A 22,082-nucleotide genomic window follows, 5' to 3' on the forward strand; every position below is an offset into this window, starting at 1 on the left:
CTGAAACACTGAATTTACTGTTTATACAATGCACAGTGTTTCTGTGACTGTCCAAAGCAGGCAAATATGAGTATGTGATTGGATGTCTGTTGCTAAGCATCAAGATGTAACATTCTAACACCGCATCATTTCACACTGTACAGGTGTAGGCTTATAACCCAAGGTAAAAAGCTGTGCTAACCCCACATTTAAATTACTAGTGTTACCCGGGGTTAAAAGCGGTGTTTAGAATGACGATAACCCGGGGTTAAGCGCAGTGTGAAAAGCCCTTATGTGAGTGAAAGAATCATTCATTTACTGTTTTGTTCAGACTGGCTGATTCATTCGTGAACGAAACACCACTCTGTGTTGCAGGGAGATGCAACTGTTTTACTTTGTTCAGAGCTATTTTCTTTCATGAAACAGAGCAAAAACAGTCAAATATGACATAACTGTGTATAAAATTTTGAAATTAATATCAACTTATTGTTTATTAAAATATTCAAATTACATTTGCAATCTTAAAATTACTTTGGCAATCATGCTGATATTCAGGGAAAACAGTGCTTTTGCTCATGTGATATTGCTTAACTATATATAATATAAACAAATATCATACAGGGAAATTCATATCTTGAATTTTGCAGGCATTTTTATTAATTTGGGTGGCATTTTCGCCCCTGCACAATGCTATTTTACACCAACGCCAGACTCGCTTTTTTTGTTGCTAAAATTAATGTAGGGCTATTAGTGGTTAAGAGCAGTTTAGTTTGATGACAGTGGTTTAATTTGACAATAGTGACAAACAATGCAAAGCTTAGGGTAAACACTATCATTACCTGGCTTTCACCAGTGCTGCTCCTCTCGATTTGCATGGTAGCTATGGCAAGGGATGTAGATGAGTGGGGCAGGGGCTCGTGCGGTCCCACAGAATTAGGTCTTAATGCAGATTTTGGGCACACACTTAATTTCAGAATTGATGCCATGAGCCAAATTTAAACTAAAATATGAAATTAAAAAAATGCACTTCTGACTTAAAAAAGCCACTAATCAAGGCAGAGACCAAAAGGGCAGGTGCTTGAGCCTCACTCGGGGTCTATCTGTGCACATGCCTGCAAATCAGTAGGTATCGCTTACTGCAGACTGAGAAACGGTGTTGAAAACTGAAATCAACCCCCAAACAAACAATTTTGTTCATATTTGCTAAATTTTTGTTCTGTGTGTGCATGCTGAAAAAAAAAAAAACTGTGTTTGTGTTTGTCCTGGCTGTGTAAATAGTAGAAATAACACAGTGAATTGCACCGATCAGACCAAGCACCACAACACTCTTGTGGCCAGTCAGCATAAGGAGGCGTATAAACTAATGATGGGGGAGGAGAGAGAATTAGCAAGCAGGACATTTGCAGAAAGACTGTAGAAAAAGAGATGGCTCGAGATGTTACAAAAGAGGAAAAAGGTCAGAGGAATATAATTGAAAGAAGTAGGTTTAGCTATGTTTCACAGAACTAAGATATGCTGTTTTATGCTGTTGTTGTTGAATCACAGCTGATTCATCCATACTTGCCCGAGCTGTCTGATGCACCAGCTGTTTAGTCGTGGCTGTGTTGCATAGCTTGTTTATTATTTTGGGTGTGGAGCAATGAAGGGAGGGGTGTGTTTCTTTTGGTGTGTTTGTTTGGGTGTCGATTCCAGAGTTTCTCAGAAATCACCTAAGGCAGGAACACACCAAGTCGATGGTCAGCCGTCGAGCAGTTTTTCATCGTCGGCCGACTAAGTGTTCTCAGTGTGTTCTGCACCGTTGGCTGAAGTTGGTCCTCGTTGGCTTTTTTCGTCCAATTAGACATGTTGAAACAACATCGGAGCTCGTGGGTCCGTCGGGCCATCTGATCATTCTGATTGGCTGTTCAGCTACTGCCACCTACTGGTACGGAAAGGCATTTCATCTTACGCAGGCGCAGAACGGACGTGCTACTTGGCCGCCGGGTGTAGAGCGTCGGTTTGGTGTGTCAGGGCAGCTTTGGACCTAGACGCTGCCGACGTGAGCCAACCCCGCATTCTGCTTTCGTCACCACTAGTTTGTCGCGTCAGCTTGATGTGTTCCTGCCTTTACAGCACCTTTAAAAGAGAAATAAATGACTTATTTATAAGCAAAGTACACTATCGCTCAAAGGTTTCGGGTCAGTAAGATTTTTTACAAAATTTTTTTTAAAAGAAATATCTTATGCTTACCATTCTTTGATAAATAGAAAGTTCAAAAGAACTCAAAAGAAAGAAAAAAAAAATCATAATCATACTTTCTCCAGTGTGTGTTGAGAACAGTGTGTGTATGTGTGAAAGGGCGGGAGCAGTGCTGCTGAGTCTGCGGTTTTATGGTGGTTTATCTTAATGTCTTATTACGGGTCAGACAAACAGTTATATCCTGAAAACAGTCATGGGCTGCTGATGACAGCCTACTGCAGACACTTCTTTCCTTCAGTCTTTTTGGTTCGTGGTTCTCTAAATGATCCCTTAAAAAACATTGTGAGACTAGTGTTTGTCTTGATAACGTTCGTTTTCCAGTTATCCATTGAAATTTTTTTTCATGATTAATTTATTTGTGCACTCAGTATTTATGGATGTAGTCAGGCTAAAGGGCATTGTGTCGTTCTCCTAATGCACACAGTGCTTTAAGAAGTCACCTTGAGTGTCTCTGCTCTGTCTGGAGGCTCTCTGAGAGTCACCGACTGATTGATCCAAGAGATAGACTTCATCAGAGCAGAGAATGATATCCTCTCTGCATGTCTCAAGGCTAAAAGAGACGTCTGAACACATATATAAACACACACGCTCACAGTCTCCATATGCTTCATTATTACTCAGGTATTATCTTGGTACAAAACAAGTGACCTGCATTTGAAGAGTCAGCATATCTAGATGGATGAATCTCATTACTATATGCTGAACATTTGTGCACCACTTTTATGTCCAAGATGATAACCACATTATTCATTAAATAATTATGCAACATGATGACATTTACAATTTTTTTTGCACTCCACAACTGCCTTTTCTTATGTGGTAATATGTTGAATATGGGATTATCTTATTCTCCTTGTTGTTGTGTAATGCTTCGTCAGCTTGTCTTTTGAACATCTCACCCTGAATTTTTTTTATATTAGTATTCAGTTTACATTATTTTGAGCAAGGGTTGTGAAAAATTCTGAATAGAAAAACTTCAACCTTTCATACTTTCTGTCCATAAGGCATATAAACCTCAAGGCTTTTTAAACTTTTTCAATATTTTGTCGAGCCAGCATTCACTTTTATAGTTAAAATTATTTTTACATTAATTTCTTTGAATTTCAGTTAATTTTAATTCTACTTCTACTTTTACTTGCATTCAGATTTAAATTGCAATTCTGCTAACTAACTCAATTTGAAATCAATTCAAGCTCAATTCACCCCATAAATCCAATGCTTAGCATGTGCTCTCTATTCTATTTGGCATCAAATGTTTTTGTATAAATAACCACTAAACTGTATATCTTACCAGTTCACCATCTTTCTCTTTTCCTCTCTCTCTAGTGGCATGTTTTTTGATGGGAATCACACATACATGATCGAACCAGGAGGAGAGAATAACAAGAGTGTAAGTATCGCCTAGTTATATCACCCAGTTATATCGCAATTATATCAGTATTTTTTTTAGATTTATAAAGTCTGCATTCATTCAAAATGGTCTTTTGTCATATCTTACCTATCATCCACATATGCAAAGTTGGTTGATAACATAACTGCAATAAAGTAATAGCCTAGTCAACTATTACTTGTTTACATAACATATATGATGTATTTTATATTATTTAAGTATCTGGAACCTTATCAGTTTGACAGAATTTTCTACTTCAACGTGCCATGGGAAAAACTAACTTTACTTAACATATTCTTATATTGAAATTGTTTATTTCCCACTCCTTATAAGTTCATCAGGCTCTTAATTATTTCACCTACATCATCTCTTGGAATATCGTAAGGCCAGGTTTTTCCTAATATCCGTCATCGTTAGAACAGAACATATTTTACACAGGGGGAAAAATAAAGAAAGTCCAGTTAAAAGTTCTTGATTGTAACTTGTACTTGCCCTTATTGAAAAATAGTTCTTGGAATTGCTTAATTGTAGCTTAATTTGTTACAATAAGGCTATAATTTGAGGCCATTGATGGTGCCTCATTACTATGCTTAGACCAATGTAGATTTTTTCTTTTTTATTATATAGCATTTTTTAGGAAAAATAGTAGCCTTCATATTTGGAAACTGTGGCTACAACATGCCACAGTTGTAATGTAATTCTATAGTAAAAATCTATTCCCTTAAAGGCAGGGTAGGTAAAAAAATGTATAAAAAACTTTTTTTTCAAAATTTGTTTAAACTTTATTTATATATCAATACATAATTAAAATGTAAGTACTCTGAAAAAGAAAGTATAAAAATCGACTGTTTTAAAGACAGCTCATTATTTCCATTCACTCCACCCCCTCCCTTCTGGGCTCCTTCCAAAGCCACGCCCCCAAAACGCATGAACGCGCGACTCCGACCACTGAGCTGGAAGACGCATTATTTACCTGAGACGAGCGGAGAGGAAGGAGCACAGTGCATGTAGTGACATCATGTCAGAATCACATGTAATAAAAATAACTTTATAATTATGAAGATAAACAAACAAGATGTATTTTAGTACTCACTATCAAGCTAGCATATTGATATTGGTAAAGTTTAAAATATACATTTTTTGATTCGCTAACGAGCTAGTTATCTATAAGGCAAAGCTAAAAACAGGTTGCATGATACACGTTTTTCCATTACCATCATTTACACTGTGATGAAGATGAATTTCGTGTAAGATTCATAACATATACGTTGTTCTACAGATAAACAGAGTAACATACACTCAAATATCAACTCACAACTGCATTGCAGACACAAAATAATAACACACACATACAACATGTGTGTACGACACACACAGATACAAGATAAAGACATCAGTAAACATAGGTAGAGAATATAAAAACAAAACAAAGGCGAAAAAAACGTGCAGGTAAACTTACAGGTGAACATGGTAAAAGAGTTAGACAGAGGGTAAATATAGTTCTAAGAAAAGTTCCTAGATGCGGAGTAACGTTAGGCCTACTATCTGTTAAACATGTATTTAGTTATCTAAAGCAAAATTATGCACAATTCAACACACATCTTGAGCTAGGCCTATAGATTATTTATAGTCTCTACAACGGCTCGCTGAGTAATGTTATGTTAGCGATATTACGCAGCTACGTGTGCTAATGACACATGCTTCATGAAAAAATAAACAAAAAAATATGTATGATCAAAATACAAAAAGAAAGATTTACCTGTCCAGCAGAAATAAAGCCATCAAGGAGTCACTTTTCAGCCCCTTGAGTTCCCTCAGTTCTCGCCATCGCTGGAAAGCCACGCCGATATTAACTTGCGTTTTATTTCTTTGTTTATCCAAAGACTTTTTGTTCATTGCCTTTTCTTGTACTGTTACTGTCTTCCTTTTTTTGCCTGGTTTGCCTTCACTAACTGCATAGGCCGGTACTGTGAATTTTGCTTGTTGTTTCTCTGCCCTTGTTTTGGTATTCCTAGGATCGCATGCCTCTTGAATTCCCCAAATCAAACGTGTGCGCACAAGTGGGCAGGTCATGTGTGGCAAAAGGGTGGTTGCCATGGTTGCGAGAGAGTGACAGTCGCCTAAGCCAATCCTGTGTTTCGTCCCGAATGGAAATAATGACTTGTGTTTAATACAGATTAAACGGTCTAGAGTCACTCGATTTTTATACTCTTTTTATCAGAGTACTTACATTTTAATTATGCATTGATATATATAGAAACTTTAAACAAATTTGGTACAAAATTTCTTACCTACCCTGCCTTTAAAGGGATAGTTCATCCTAAAATGAAAATTAAGTCATCATTTACTCACCTTAGTGTTGTCCTAAAGCCGTATGCCCTTCCTTCTTTTCCGGACCACAAAAAAAAGAAATAATGTCGAAAATAATGAAGAAAAAAATGTCCAGCTCATGCTCATACATATATGGCAGTGTATAGTAACCAGCATCAAACTATAAAAAAGGATGCAAAAGGATCAAAGAATGACCCCATGCAACACCATGTCATATGTACCACATTTTCTGGGGGTATACAATAGGGTTTGGTAAAAAAAAAAAAAAAAAAAAACGAATCAAAATGTAATTAGTCATTTGGCATTAGAACAAAACCAAGGTGAGTAAATGATGACTTAATTTTCATTTTAGGGTGAACTAACGCTTTAATAGATCATCTATTATAAATACTACAACAAGTAAGTCAAAATTTAGCACAATAACTGTTACAAAAATGTGATAAGGGTTGTCATCAGTTTAAAAAGCCTTCTAATTTATGTTGGTGCAAGATGATGTTTTCTCCTCTTTTCATCAGTCTTCTTAGATTATGTGTCTGTTTTAGGTCATGTCAGTAGTAGTAAATTCTCAACAGAAATTCAAATAAGTCTCACATTTTATAATCAGTGTCATTATAGGCTCACTCAAATCTCATCAAACTTTAGGATTGTGCTGTATACAGTGATTTGCCACTCATGTAAAATTAAACAAACCAGGCTTTAGTCATATTACGCATGCAATATGTTCAGTTCGGATGGGAACTTAGCACTTATAAAAGCTCTGAATGTGTGATGTATATAATAATTAGTAATTCTATAAGTTTCCATTAATCATAGTATAAATATTTGGGGGGGTTGTTCTTTCTAGTTTTGGTTATTGGGGTGGGGGTTACCTCCCTCCTGCAAACTACACCCCTGGATGAAACTCTATCCTTGATAGTGATTGTTTGAGGCAAAGAAATGACCCAGAGCAGTTTAACAGGGTTTTTCCTGTGCAGACAGGGCATATGTTGACTGATAAGCCCATCACACAGTCGATAGAGACACCTGACTCTCTAAAAGCACAGCTATTATCTGCTAATGGCAGAATCCCACGCGAACACTCCCAGAGAATGAGGAGGGCATGTCTGTGAAAGACGAGCTAAAGCTGTGTCACTGAGACACTAAGGTTTTAGAGAGGAAAATGTCATTTCTTAACCTCAGAATGGTGATCTGATTCATTAAGTGATTCACAGAGGAACATGCTAATGAAGTGATTTGTGTCATTTAGAGCAGTGGTGAAAGGTTGAAATGTTAAAGCTCTCTGATTATAGGAGAATGAAACCTGTTTAGTGACACGGAAGGGAGTTTATGATCCATCCACTGTTTGCTTTTATCTGTCAGTGCTTTTTTTATCTGTCACAGAAGTATTATAAATCTTTTTATACCATCATAAATGGCTTTAATGTACTAGTCAGAATTAATTTAAATATATAATACATTCAATTTAGCATAATTCACACGAATATATAGTCTGGGTAAACCCAGCCTGATCTGCCGGCGATTTGATTTTGCTCGGCAACTCAGTCTGGAAACCCGTGCATTAATTTCTGCTGCGCTGTTACACTTTTGCGGGAACCAATCACAGACTGGCTTATCCACCTTGCTCGCTATTGGCGGGTATAACACGATTACGATAGAGAAGCGACGGCAAGCAGCTTTCAAACTCTATCTGATCTACCCGTCTCTCGCACGACTGTCACTCCAAAATAACAATGCACAATCACAGTGACAGTGACCCCGATTGTGTTAAGCATTTACCTTATCTGAGAGAAATGTAGCAGAGCGTTGATCCGACAGTCTCTTCATAGGAAGATTACAAACAGCGATTAATGACACACAATGATTCTCTGTTGTTATTTTGGTGGTTTGCTTCACGATGTGAGTACAGGACTCTTTTACTTCAATGTCCCTTGATGGTAGACAATATTTTTATTATTTGCTCTATATGTTTGGTCTCCCTGCTTCTTGAATCTCGCGCCGCCTGAGCTGACTGGAATTCTTTTTGGTTGTCATGACAGTGACGTAGTTTAGGGCGGCTATATTCCGCGTTCATTTACACTGAACCAGAACAGTATCAGAGTCGCCTTTTAAACTCTCGACGATGCTGAATGACTTCTTTAGTTAGCAAACAAATTGCTCGAGTGGGTGTAAATGCCACTCACTTTCATGTTTTTTTGCACAACCTGCAAAATTGCTGCTTCTGCAAACCGCGGATCAATGCTACAAACCAATACAAACTAACCCTGCGTCTCAATCAGCTCCCTAGTTCCCTAAGTCGTGAATCAGTATATCATGCAAGTGAATGTGGCTGATTCCCTGATCAGTGCCCTGACTACTGAACTAGGGAGCTGATTAAGGGTGCTTTCACATTAGCAGTTTTGGTGCGCACCCGGGTTCGATTGACGTCAGAGTTCGGTACGTTTGGATGATGTGAACACGGTCTTCTGAACTCGGGTGCGCACCCGCGAACCGTACCCGAGTCCACTTAAAAAGGGTGGTCTGGGGTGCGGTTCAAGTGAACTCCGGTACGGTTCGCTTCTGATATGAATGCAAACGTACCAAATTGCGGAAGTGAACTGCTATTAATGCCGTATAATTTGATAAAAATGTGTTTTTGTGTGTGTGTTTCACTCACTTTCCCGACGAGCGTGACGGACATGCTGCCAACAGAGAGCTGTAGCGTAGCTTTTCTCATTTCTGCTCGCCTTCAACATTCTACATTCGCGGCAGATAGACGCAAGAGCCGTTATGAACAAAACCAACGGTTCAAAAACAAAAATATAAAAGTGAGGAGAGCAACGTTATGCATTTTGCCGCCTTCTCCTGTGCCATCGTTACTAAGCAACGTAGTAAACAGCTGCTGGTTTGATGACGCAAACGAACCGCGGTTCGGACCCAAATAATATAATGTGAACACAGTCCAGTGGGCGCAGGGGGAGGGGGGAGCAATCGAACTCGGGTTCGGTCCAGGCAATCGAACCAAGTGTGAAAGCACCCTGAGGGTGCTTTCACACCTGCCTCATTTAGTTCGGTTGAATCGTACCAGAGTTCGTTTGCCCCTTTGGTGCGGTTCGTTTGGGCAGGTGGGAAAGCAGCAATCGCACTCGGGTGCGCACCAAAAGCGGACCAAACAAGCGTACCGAGACCTGCTTGAAGAGGTGGTCTCGGTACGCTTTCAGGGTGCTTTCACACTTGGTTCGATTGCCTGGACCGAACCCGAGTTCGATTACTCCACCCTCCCCCTGCCCCCACTGGACTGTGTTCACATTATAATATTTGGGTCCGACCCGCGGATCGTTTGCGTCATCAAACCAGCAGCTGTTTACTCCGTTGCTTAGTAACGACGGCGCAGGAGAAGGCGGCAAAATGCATAACGTTGCTCTCCTCACTTTCATAGTTTTGTTTTTGAACCGTTGGTTTTGTTCATAACGACACTTACCTCTATCTGCCGCGACTGTAGTACGGAAGGTGAGCAGAAATAAGAAAGGCTACGCTACAGCACTCTGTTGCATCACGTCAGTCACGCTCATTGGGAAAGTGAGTTAAACACACACACAAACACACATTTTTATCAAATAATACGGCATTAATAGCGGTTCACTTCCGCAATTTGGTACGTTTGCATTCATATCAGAAGCGAACCGTACCGGAGTTCACTTGAACCGCACCCCAGACCACCCTTTTTAAGCGGACTCTGGTACGGTTTGTGGGTGCGCACCCGAGTTCAGAAGACCGTGTTCACATTATCCAAACGTACCGAACTCTGACGTCAATCGAACCCGGGTGCGCACCAAAAGTGCTAATGTGAAAGCACCCTCAAACGAACTCTGGAGCGGTTCGCTTGAGATGTGAAAGCAATCGACCCAGTTAACGGACCAACGAACCAAACTATATCATTTTCATAACGGAAAATATGATATAAAAATCAGTAATGTCTGATTCTGTGAGTGAGCACATTATTTACAATATCTGAAAGCCAACGATCGCCTCTGGTGTGTAATTACACTTCTCCGTGCGAGAATGCTGTCCCGACGAAGTCTCAATTCCCGCTCTGCTTCATTATAAAATTCAAATGGTCTCTCTCGACAGACGGACAACAGGTCGCCTACTAGACAGCGCTGGGAAATCCAGAGACGGAGAGAGAGAGAAAGAGCGCGGGTTTGAATTTGCCGCAGCAAATATGAATTAACTGCGGGAGAGAGCTACATTTATAAAGTGTTTGTGTGTGTCTCGACAGTTACAAATAAAGCCACAATAAACTCATGGAGCGAACTTGTCAATCATTATTTTGATGGATGACGCAGAGAAAATTCTGACCAATAAGAGGACAGTTTTACTCCCATGTGACTTACCTTAACGCATTTTGGTACGCTTTGAAATTTTGCCATGTGAAAGCGAACCGAACCAAGAAAAAAAAGCAACATTGTAACAAATTTAGTCCCTGTTTCGGAACAAAACAAGCGATCCATAGGTGTGAAAACACCAGACACACGGTAAACCTGTCTGGAGTTTTCGTGTCGCTCTGCAAAAGAATGTCACCCGGATCATTGATCTGATTGGTTGAAGGACTATCCAATTGCGTGACTAATGCTCATTGATCACGCCTCTTGTGCAGTAGGAAATACATAGCAAACTTCCCAGACCAATGTTCAATTTTAAATTGAGCTTGGTCTGGTGATAGCCAGACTAACATATATATATATACTGTATATATAATTTCCGACAGATATAGCCAGTGGCTGGCTTAGCAGTACAACGTCAAATCGGCCCTTGAAGTGTTGACAGATTAGTTGATTATAATGGGTGCAAAAGTTTTTTATTTTTTTATTATTTTTTTTTTATTTGTTTATTTGACAGGGACAATGCAATCAAACATAGTTACAGAACAAAGTTTGCAGCCGATGTGATGCACATAGAGTTTATAGCAAGTGCTAATTTTCAACTCCCGTCCCTGGATGGGCCTTTCTACTATAAAAACACAATATTCAGTTCTAAGAAAAAATACACAATGCCATTTTACATGTTCAGAACTCACTCATTCTAAAAAACTCATTCTAAAAAGTACACAGTGCAAATTTACATATTCAAAACTCACTTATTCACGTTCAGACATCTACAAAATGGGTACAGTTTTGGTTTGTTTTCAGCCAAGCCTTAAGCCTAGAGGTGAACATTTTAAACTCAGAAATGATCTTAATCTCTGTGGGCAATGAGTTCCACAGTTTACAAGCCCTGTAAGAAAAGGCTGATTTGCCAAAAGATGTTCTGCACTGTGGGATTTTACAGTTTTGATTTGAGGAACCTCTTGTCACTGTACTGCTGTTTGGTCTCTGGATAAATGTACTCAGGGGTTCAGGAGCCAAACTATTGATGCACTTAAATAACAATTTGAGAAAACATAAATTGCTAAAGCTGTCAAAACTTAATAAATTATATTTCTTAAAAATGTAGCAGTGATGAAAGCGAATAGGTTTTCTATCCATAATTTTCATTGCTTGGTTGTAAAGTGAACCAATGCGCTTTATTGCTGAGGGTGCTGCCTGGGCCCATGCTGTCATGCAGTATGAAATATGAGAAAAGATCATAACATGCATGTACAGCATGGCTGCCTGGTTCGGAATGTAATGTCGGATTATTTTGAAACAATTTAAATTTCGTTGTATTGTTTTTGATATTCTCTCAATATGTTTATCAAATTTTAGTTGGGGGTCAAGGACCAACCCAAGATACTTAAATTGAGTTACTAATTGTATTTTATCATTTTGCAAATGTATTTGTATCTGATGCGACTGATTCCTAGTTTACCTCGTAGTTTCTGTGGTAATGTGTGGAAAGGTTGTCTTCTTCTCCCTGTTGTGGTGTAATGCTTGTCTCATGAGCATCTCATTCTGAGAAATGACTCTATCGTCTTTATGCTGATGGTTTTTCATGTTTCATATCAAACCCGTGACCTTGCATGTTGGTGACCTCAGCAACAGGGCAGTCCTCTGATCTGATTCATTCAGACACAGTCACAAACCAGAGGGACAGTATCGTCCTGTTCACCATATGGCACACGCATCTGTCATCCGCCTCACACTGCAGCAGGGAACATGAAAACGTGTCCCTCTTTGGCCTTTGTAGCGTCTCTCTCTGCTGGATGCTGCACAAAGCTCACAATACATCCAGGGTCTCTGCCTCTCAGCCCGCCTATAGATTCAACATGAAATCAAAGTGGACAATTAATTCTTAATTCATATTAGTAATTTTACTCATGATTTATAAGTTTCCAAAGAAAAAAATGTTCATGCTTGCAATCATTCATCAAAATGTAGTATCTACACTTTTCGATTGATGTTAGCTTGGCAGGAAATAATTTTAGCCCTAAGCCAAATAGCTAAGAGTAGCTTTTCTGTCACAGTAAAAAAAATCTAATTTATTTGATAAATTATATATTTAATAATAAATGTTTATTAATGATATTTTTTACACTACTGTTCAAAAGTTTTGGGTCAGCAAGATTTTTTGAAAGACATTAATACTTTTTTATTTAGCAAGGATAGTAATAGAATTACAATGAAAATTTTTTAACTTTCTATTCATTAAATAAAAATATTAAGCAGCATTGATATTAATAAGACATGTTTCTTAGGCAGCAAATCAGCACATTAGAATGATTTCTTGAAGGATCATGTGACAGAAGACTGGAGATGCTGAAATGGCTTTACCACCGCAGGAATAAATTTCATTTTAAAATATATTCACATAGAAATCAGCTATTTTAAATTGTAATAATATTTCACAATATTATGGTTTTACTGTATTTTTGAATTAAATGCAGCATTGTTGAGAGTTCTTTCAAAATTATTTAAAAAAATCTAACTGACCCCAAACTTTTGAACAGTAGTGAATATATTATTATATTTATATGTTTATGTTTATTAATAATATTAATGTAATTTCATGCTGGTTAATGTTAAGTAGTAACACCTAATAAACATTACGGCAGTAATAGCAAATACAGATATATTAAAAAAGAAGCACTTTTGGGAAATGAACTTGACCTCAAGCCTCCACATCCCAAATATATACTTGTTTGTAATGCCAACTTGTTCTCTAGATACACAATTTTAATTTGTAATAAAATAAAATAAATATCAAATAATGATGCAGTTAACTCAATGATGCATATAGTTTGGTACAAATTTTGAATCTATTCCCAGCCATAGCTTAAAAAAGAAACAAACATTTTCTGTAAGCAAAATTAGTTTGTTTTTGGAGGGAAGGCTCACATCTGATTATGTGTCACTGGGTGTGTGTGTTTGGAGACATTTTTTATTTCTCCATGTGTCTGATTTTCTCTATCTTATGCTTGCTGGACAGTCAGGCTGATAGTGTTGGGGGTGGGAGATCGTCTCTGGAACGGGGCGGCAGGCACCCCACCCCCTCAACAACCTTAACACACTTTCACCCCCCAAAAAAAGAAAGTGTGCCATCCCCCAACCTGCTTTCTATTCATGATCTAGTCCCCAGGAGAACACACACACACCCTCCTCTGCTCCAATACAGAAAACCCCATCTTATTTTAAGCCAATACATCTGATAGGCCATCTGCGTTATACGGCTAATCCCTCACAAAGTGCCGCCTCTCATACGTGAGGATATGGGGGGTGGAGTGGAATAGCCTCCATAGAAACGAGGTCTGTGTCTCCCTCGTCTTTCTTATCTAGCGCACTGATATTCCCCACTGGCATCATGTGGAAGCGTGCAGGAGTGTGGTGGCAGGATGTGTAGTGTTTCTGTAGCTCAGCTGGTAGAGCATGGCACTAGCAGCGACAAAGTCAGGGGTTTATTTCCCAGGGAACGCACATCTGATAATACGTGCCTCATATCCACTGCAAATCACTATGGATAGAAGTCAAGTGTCTGCCAAATGCAGTGATATAATTGATATAAAAGTGAAAATGATGTTGTCATTTACAAGGTTTTCATTCAAAGCGGCGGAATAAGTCCCGCCTTCTAAATAAGAGCCAATCGCCAATTGGTACAGTTGTCGCGTCACTGCAGCAGCCGCTAGAAGCTCTGGTTTCTATAGAAACAGATGCGCGCCTCCAAATAGAGTACCTAAGGGATGACGCATTTTTGTTGGCAAAACCCGGAAGCAAGTTATCATTTTAGGGCTTCCGGTTCCAACGCCATGGGTTTTTTTGAAAAAAAAAAAATAAAAAATCGCCTGAAATAAGGTCTGTGGTTAACAAAGCCTATATATATTTCCATGACATAAAACACACCAGTTATAACCCGCTTGTGATTTTTTTAAACCTTTATTGTGTCTTAAAAATGGTGGTTGCTAACAAGTTGCTAAAAGGGACTCCTTCCTTTGGTGGGGACTTTAGACGTCATCATGACAAACAGGACATTTGGACAGCATTTCTCATGAAAAAGTGGATAAGTATTCATAACAGCACAGATCATAATCAGCGAACATGTTTTTAAATAATGTTTTTTAAATACAGTTTGAGGAAGCTTGGTGGTGATGACGTTGATCCGTGACCATGGTGTGCTGTAGTCCGTTTATAGCCTACTGTTAGCTTTTTATATCTGACGACTTTATTTAGGCTTCAAAATGTATTTATGTTGTTTTAACTTGTAAAGATTATCTTGATAGACAAAACGTGTTAGTGTCATAAAGTGTCATTTCCCAAGTCTATGGGAAAAATGCATAGGCTTTCAACCGAGGGAACCCGTGCGCTGCTAACTTCTGGGTTGGCCTACAAAAACGCTTCATCCCTGAGGTACTCTACTGAGACACACGAGACACGCACTTTAGGACTGCGCATGCGCATTAGCTTGAGCCAGCCAGAAAAATACAATTTTGTTTGTCATGATTCAAGCGTTTAGAATCAAAATTTCTGTTGTTGTCAGATTTCACTTGTGATTTTAAATATGAAATTTAATCGAAAGCTTGGCAAACAGCTTTGGAGGATTTGATGTTTCCCCATCTAAAGAGATAGGAGCTGCACTTGAATGTCCGAGAGGCATTTCAAAGATGGCCACCAAGTGAAATGACTTGTCTTAAAGGAACTTTGGTAGTAACTGATTATATGTATCTGGTTTGCATAATCAGATTCCAAAAATGTTGTACTTGTAATTATATTTTTTTACATTTTAAAATTCTCATAATCTGATTAATTACTTTTTATGGATTACATGATTACATATTCATACAATGGCAGTAAATTATTCATAATTTATCTTTTTACTCTTTACATTTTCCTTTCAAAAAATTTGTTGACAACAAAGAATGAAAAATATTTTGTATTTTGTTTTGTTTTTTTAAATCAATATGGTACACAATAATGATTTTCAAATAGTGATAAACAAGTTAGGCCAAAAGTAATCTAAAAGTCAGAATACCTTACCTAAAATTAGTAATCTAGATTACATAACTAACCACAATTTGCAAGTAATCTGCCCAGCACTGTCTACAAGTATATTTACCCTGAGCAAAGCATCTGTTATGCATCTCAGCAAATCACAGAACATTTCATTCAATAAACTGAACTTTAATAAAGAGCATTCAAGACACTAGTAGTCCATACACTATGTAAATAAAAATAAAATAAACAATTAAAATTAACATTTTGCAACAGAGCTTTGCAGAAAAAGGCAAAAAGAAATAGATCTGTGCAATATTTCATAGGCAATGTAAGACTATAACTATTTGTTTTTAAGACATTAGTGTTTTTCTCTCATTTCAGCAATGGAACGAGTGACTACGTAACAGTAAACAAACATTACAAGAGCATTCATTATTCAAATCCGCTGAATTACATAGTGATGACATCTCTAGTGTGGCACCTTTAAAAAGCAACAACAAAAACATTTGCACTAAAATGAAGAGACTGGAATGTAATGCAGTGTTTCATTAAAGGTTTGTTACTCATGTAAGGCTCATTATTACAGATAAATCAAAAAGTGGAAGTACAGTCTTGATAAGAGTAGTTAAACTTTTCAAAGGCAAAGGCAGAAAAGAGTAACATGAGTAAAACTACAAAGGTCCTTTTCTAAAACCTGCAAACTCTTCTTCAGTGTATAAAAGGACACAAAAACAGATCCTATAATGTTAGTGTTCATTTAACATTTTGACCAAAACAGGACAGAAATTAAAAGACAAATTTCTATCAATTTCAAAGATAATTATAATAAACAGCAGGTAAAAATGATTTATCCTTCACATATTATGTAACAAACGCATAGAGTAAAAAATCAAACAAAAAACAATGTTCAGGTATTAGAATTTAGAACAACAAAGCAACGCATTTCTAAACAGCAAATGTGGAACTTCATGGCACTGACAGTAATACAAGCCACAGAGATGAGTGCAAGCAGTTGCATCGCTTTCTAATAATTAATAATCACATTTAGATATTAGTAGACATTAACAGGTTACTACAGTGCTTAACATCAACATTAAGTTCAGTGTTACTATTGAGATTAATAAAAACATTAGGGTTATGAAACACGAGCAAAATTCAGTTCTGTGTAAATCATATGTAAACATGTCATTAAATTTAATGCAACATACTCAGTGAAATTATGAAGAGTTTACACATATATTTGTTTTGCTTGTTTTATGAATAAAGCACATTAAGAGAGCAAGGCATGACTTCCTAATTCCACTTGTGTTATTGCTTTCATTTTTCACTTTTTGGCCATTTTCAGTGCTTTAACTAAGAGGCACCTGCTACATCAAAGAAATATAGTTGCTTCTTTCAATTTACCATTTTGTTCACAGCTGTTTTCTAATTCCTAAAAATAAAATAACAGATTGACCGCTTTGATTTCAAACAGCTGTGGACACCTCAACTCAGTGTCAGTCTGTAAGGACGGGAATGTCAATCTCAATGCCTGACATACGGGAGCGTGTGGAATAGCGGTGCCCAGCATACCTCTGTGAGGGGGCGTAACTTTGCGAGGGGGCGTATCCCTGAGAAGGCGCGTAGCTTTGCGAGGGGGCGTAGCTATATACTTGTGAGGCTCCGACTTCTGAGCCATAACCATCAGGCATAGACATCTGTGGCATGTAGACGTGGGGCGGCATAGGCTGCGTGGGTACAGGTTGAGGGTACCCCTGTGCTGAGACATAAGCGGGGGCATCCAGAACAGCTGGAGGGAAGCTCTGTGGGGCGTATGTCACAGGAGAAGGCAAGCCGTTGGTCATGAGGGGCTGTGCGGAGAGGCTGTTGGTCATTGTTGGCACTTCAGGGAGAGGTAACCAGAAGGGTGAAGGCAGTTTTTTACACATGCAGTACCACATAAACATCAGCAGAGCAGCTAAGATCAGACCACCTGCACTGCCGATGGCTACATACACCCCAAACTCAACGGCAAACAGGTTATCGTAGCGCTCGTTAAGGTCACGCGTGTGAAACAGGAACCAAACGGAGGGTGGCAAGGCGATGGCCCCACCTAGAAACAGAAGCATCCCAGCCACGAGATGGCAGCCTGAGCTGTTGACCAAGCAGCGCGAGTTCTTGATGTCGTCAGGAGTTTTGGAGCAGCAAGCGGTTTTACACATGCCAGTGAGACAGAGCAGAAGAGCCAAGCTGGAAAACAGCAGACCTGTGCAGAGAAGAGGTTGACGTCAACATTTAAGAATAAACTTAGGGCCTTGTGATTTCCGCAATACAGAAAATGTGAAAGGAATTGTGGAATCCAGTCATAAAAATGGAATTTACAGTATAACACCAGAATTTGGTGAAATTTTATATGACTTGTGTCTGATTATTAAACCACAAAAAGACTGCTATTTAGAAATTAAAATGGATAAAACACATACGGCCCTATAAACTAACAAGCAAGGTCACTGAACACATTATGAGCACCTACCAGCAGGTAAACAGAACTGTAGCAGTCTGAGGTCCAACTGGTCTACTTTCGAGTACCAGTCAGCATCAAAGTAATAGCAACCCGAAGAACCATCTCGCTGCACACACTTGGTCCACAGGCCGTCGTACACGGTCACGTTTTTGGCATTGCGGTTGAAGGTAAGCAGGCGTGTGGTTCTCCACTGAGGAATGAGCGTAGCAATGGTCAACCCGCCCACTGACAGCATCGCGACGATGAAGGCGAAGGCATTGGTGGCGTGAATGTCACGACAAGACATGGCTGGAGTCAGGAAAATCTATTATCCTTGTAGGGGGAAAAGAGATAAGAAAGGAAATCAGAAATTAGAAAAAGTTACATGTTTTGAGTGATTTGCAAAAGTTTGCTAACAAATTGAAAGTTTGTATACCAGTGCATGGAAATATGAAAGGTGTATGTTACTGTAGATCTTACAGTAATGTCCCCTCCCTCAGAGACATACAGTAAAAGATGAGTTAAAAAGGGTTGAGTGCATTATTGCATATGTCGTGAGTGTTTATATCAGTGATAATGTATGTATCTAAGTTTAGAGTGTATGTACACTACAATAAATGTCTGTGTCTATGTACAATAGACGTGTAGTGCTTATATGGAGTAAATGTATGTGTGTGCGCGCACTGTCATTACAACAATAGATGTCAGACAATCGCATCTGTCAGGAGTTTCTTACTGTCCTTATCACAAGCAATATTACTTATATTAAAGCTTTTTTTTTTAGTATTTCACGGGCTCAGCATGTGTGTTTTAGTTTACTGTTTGTTTTGATTAGAGATCTTGTTTGGTTATGATTTATTCACGAGTTCATTAGAGCGCTAACAAGCTAATTTCAGCTAACTGCTAACTTTACGATACAACATGTTGCGCTTTAATTTCGTCCGAGTGACGCTGTCAACACCAATATATCACACACATACCTGATTAGCAGTGAATTTTAAATGACTCTTTTGGTGATATAACGGTCATTTTCTCACACAATCGGTGATCCTCTGCCCTTTATCGTCGTGTTGTGTTTGAGGAGGACTCTCCAGGAGCGCGCAGAACTCACATGACGTCATGCGCGCGCTCACATGCGTATATTGTTCACAAACTATACTAGCGTAACGTATATAAACCACTAAAGCTGGATAAATATTGCCAATTAGTGGCTTAAAAAAAAGACAATTTTGTTGGTATTTTCAACGACGCAGTCTGGAGTTTTTTCTCGCGTAAATCAAATTGTATTTTGGCGCCTCCAAAAACGGTAACGCAGTCAAAAGGTTTATCTTCTACTTCTTTTTTATTTACTGTACCTTATTTTAAATTAGCTTGCCTATTTCTATACAATAAACTAGCTGTCAATGCTTCTCAGAGTGGTTATATTTTTATATAAATTTCTGTAAACAAACTCTTGGCTAAAAGAGATCTTTTGGACAAAACAATTCATTAAACAGCAAAAATGTAATATTATAAATATTAAACATTTGTTTAGGCCAACAAACATTTCAATTAATACATTTACAAAACATGTGTGACAACTTGCCCCAATGAAAATGTGACTGTTGCTTTATTAAATGTGCTGTCTATCTCTTTCTTATACAGATTGAGCACTGTGTCTCATCAAACAAGTGTTATGTGGGAGTATTTGACACATAATCATATCATTTCTTTTCTGTAGGAGGAGGTTCATGTGCACATGATTTATCAGTCTCATGGTTTGGATGCCCCAGAGGACTTCATTTCTGCAGGTATGGACCATTCTCCTGTTCTTTTTTAACCCATTATGGCCCATGGGGGATAATTAATAAAGCAGAATGAGTTCATTTTGTTTGCACACACTCTGTGTTCAAATGTCCATACTGATAGTTAATGTTTGTGTAAGTTCATCTGGCAGAGTCACCATTCCAGAACCCTCCACAGTTCAGTGCCGCCCACAGGAGGAAAAAGAGACAGGTGTGTATACTGTGTTCAAAACACTTGTGGTACATTGTGTGTGTCTGAGTATCCATTAAGGTTTGACTATCTGATGTGATTTCAGTGCTGTTGTAAGTTCTGCTCTCTCTCTCTGTTTCTTCTGTGTCTATCTTTTCCTCACCATCTCTCCTCCTCTCATGAAATATTTAGAGCAGGGCTGTGAACTCTTTATGGCACTAATGTATAGATCAGCTGTTTCTCTGCAGTAAGCATGTTTTGTGTGCTGCATGGTGATGATATGAAACATGGTTTGGGAGTAGAGAACTGTTCGAATTCCTTTTTTAAATAATTTTCGAATCGAAGGACTTGATGTTTATTCTGCATTCTTCTAGTGATGCTGATGGAACGCTATAACAAAATATGAATAAAATATGCAGTATGCGCATCAGTGGCACTTTAAACTTTGCTGTTGTCATCACAATGTTTTGGCGTATGTCAGACTGTGTGATACATTGTTTTTTAAGGATTAAAAGTTATTTTTGAATTATTGTGTTCTTTTAAATTTCATAATATGCCGCTGATAGTATAAAATATATATTAAGAATTAATTTCCACTCTTTTTTTTATTGTTTATTTCTTCTTCAGAACTACTTAAAGAATCATTCATGGAATCATAATGGAACCAAATTCCTGAATTGGAATCAGATCCAGAATTCTTTATGATCCTATCCCATGTTGTCACTATATCAGAACTCATCAGAGCCTTAAACTACAGGAGAATAATGTACAGTGTCAAATTTCTCACACAGATATCGCGAAGTCCACGGAGTGTTGCAGATGAAACCAAATATATAGAGCTGATGGTCATAAATGATCATTTGATGGTAAGATGAGTGACAGTCCATTATTGAGCTAATTATTCAATAATTAACCTAGATAATCAAGTCCAGTGTATTATGCAATTTATCATTGTTTTTTTCTTATGGCTGTAATGCATTCATTTTATAATGCATTCACGTTCATTTTCCCCAGTACAAGAAGCATCGCCTTTCCGTTGGACAAACAAACAACTATGCCAAGTCTGTTGTAAATATGGCTGATCTGGTAAGTTGCTCATATTAACAGTCTTTTTTATTCATGTACTGTTTTATGCCGGGCTCAGGCTACACAATATTATTTTTTTCTGTTACTACAGTCACTGTATCAGATTATGCGATTCTGACTCTAAATTCTTGTTGTGTCGTGGACATGAAGCATATCAGACTACATGTTGCTTCCCCACCAATCATCGCTTGCCATCTTTAACAACTTGCGTGATGTCATCGAGAAGGCTGAACTAGCGACTGACTTAGTCGTAAACAAGCAATGACTACCGAAGGGTTCCTGAAGCACCTCCGCTATCGTTCACCAGCATTTATCTTTTTAGTCATGGTAGTCCCTCGAGGAAACATCATAAAGGCAGGAGTATTGTTGCCATAACTTTCCTCCATTGAATAATTACACCTAGCAGCACCAATACCATTGTCTATCTTTCATTTTGCCATGTTTGAAAGCTATGTCGATCCTTTTGGTCAATGTGAAAAATGTGATGGAACTCATTGTGGAGGACGAAAAAATATTAAACATGCTTCTGCCGGGATGTTGTGAAGCACCACAGATGCTGCATTGGTTGTCGTCCGCTATGATGTACTATGGCCTGTTTCACAGATAGGGCTTAGATTAAGCCAGGATTAAGTCTTAATTCAATTAGGGCATTTAAGTATCTTTTAGTTACGTGTCGTAGAAAAAAACAAATTACTGCTGTGCATCTTGAGACAGAAGAATGGCACTTACATTATTTTAAAAGGTTCACCCAAAAATGAAAATTCTGTCATCATTTACTCACTCACTTTTGTCTGGGCTTAAGCCTTGTCTGTGAAACCGGGGGTATATGGGATAAAACGAACAATTTCTGCAAATGGATTGTGCCAAAAATGCTCTGATATCATGTAGTTTGAACCCAGCATAACTTGTATTGTAAATCTATTAAACAGATAATATTATAACTGCAGAAGGCTGATCCTCATCAGTTTCTCAAGACAAATAGAGCAGACTGACACGTCATGAGCTGCTTTATTTGCTTGTTTGTCAGTCTGTCTGCCCTTGACAGTCCCATAAACATTCCTCCATTTCTTTCTCTCTCTCTCTCTCTCTCTCTCTCTCTCTCTCTCTCTCACTCTCTCACTGTGTGAGAGACAGTTGGCATTTGGCTGCTTCAGCCTGTTGTTCAGTATGTCAAAATGAGCTCTAGAATGAACAACAAAAAAGATCCATCATTCTGCAGTCTTCA

At 38.3% G+C, this 22,082-nt stretch overlaps 2 protein-coding genes across 2 annotated transcripts in view; one reads left to right on the forward strand and one right to left on the reverse strand.

Moving 5' to 3' along the window:
- adam22 (ADAM metallopeptidase domain 22) overlaps positions 1-22,082 on the forward strand; it is an 83,635-nt gene that overhangs the window by 29,105 nt on the left and 32,448 nt on the right. The window contains exons 6-10 of the mRNA XM_067410564.1: positions 3,544-3,607; positions 19,518-19,587; positions 19,722-19,792; positions 20,563-20,637; positions 20,786-20,857. Of these exons, the coding sequence (XP_067266665.1) occupies positions 3,544-3,607; positions 19,518-19,587; positions 19,722-19,792; positions 20,563-20,637; positions 20,786-20,857 (352 nt within the window). The remainder of the gene's footprint in view (positions 1-3,543; positions 3,608-19,517; positions 19,588-19,721; positions 19,793-20,562; positions 20,638-20,785; positions 20,858-22,082) is intronic.
- cldn12 (claudin 12) lies at positions 15,278-18,910 on the reverse strand. The gene is made up of 3 exons (XM_067410556.1): positions 18,778-18,910; positions 17,828-18,130; positions 15,278-17,560 (listed from the first exon to the last, which is right to left on the reverse strand). Exons 2-3 carry the CDS (start codon positions 18,102-18,104, stop codon positions 16,812-16,814), a joined length of 1,026 nt encoding a protein of 341 aa, XP_067266657.1. The 5' UTR covers positions 18,105-18,130; positions 18,778-18,910; the 3' UTR covers positions 15,278-16,811.

Source organism: Chanodichthys erythropterus, chromosome 2 (assembly GCF_024489055.1).
Source record: "Chanodichthys erythropterus isolate Z2021 chromosome 2, ASM2448905v1, whole genome shotgun sequence".
NCBI lineage: Eukaryota > Metazoa > Chordata > Actinopteri > Cypriniformes > Xenocyprididae > Chanodichthys > Chanodichthys erythropterus.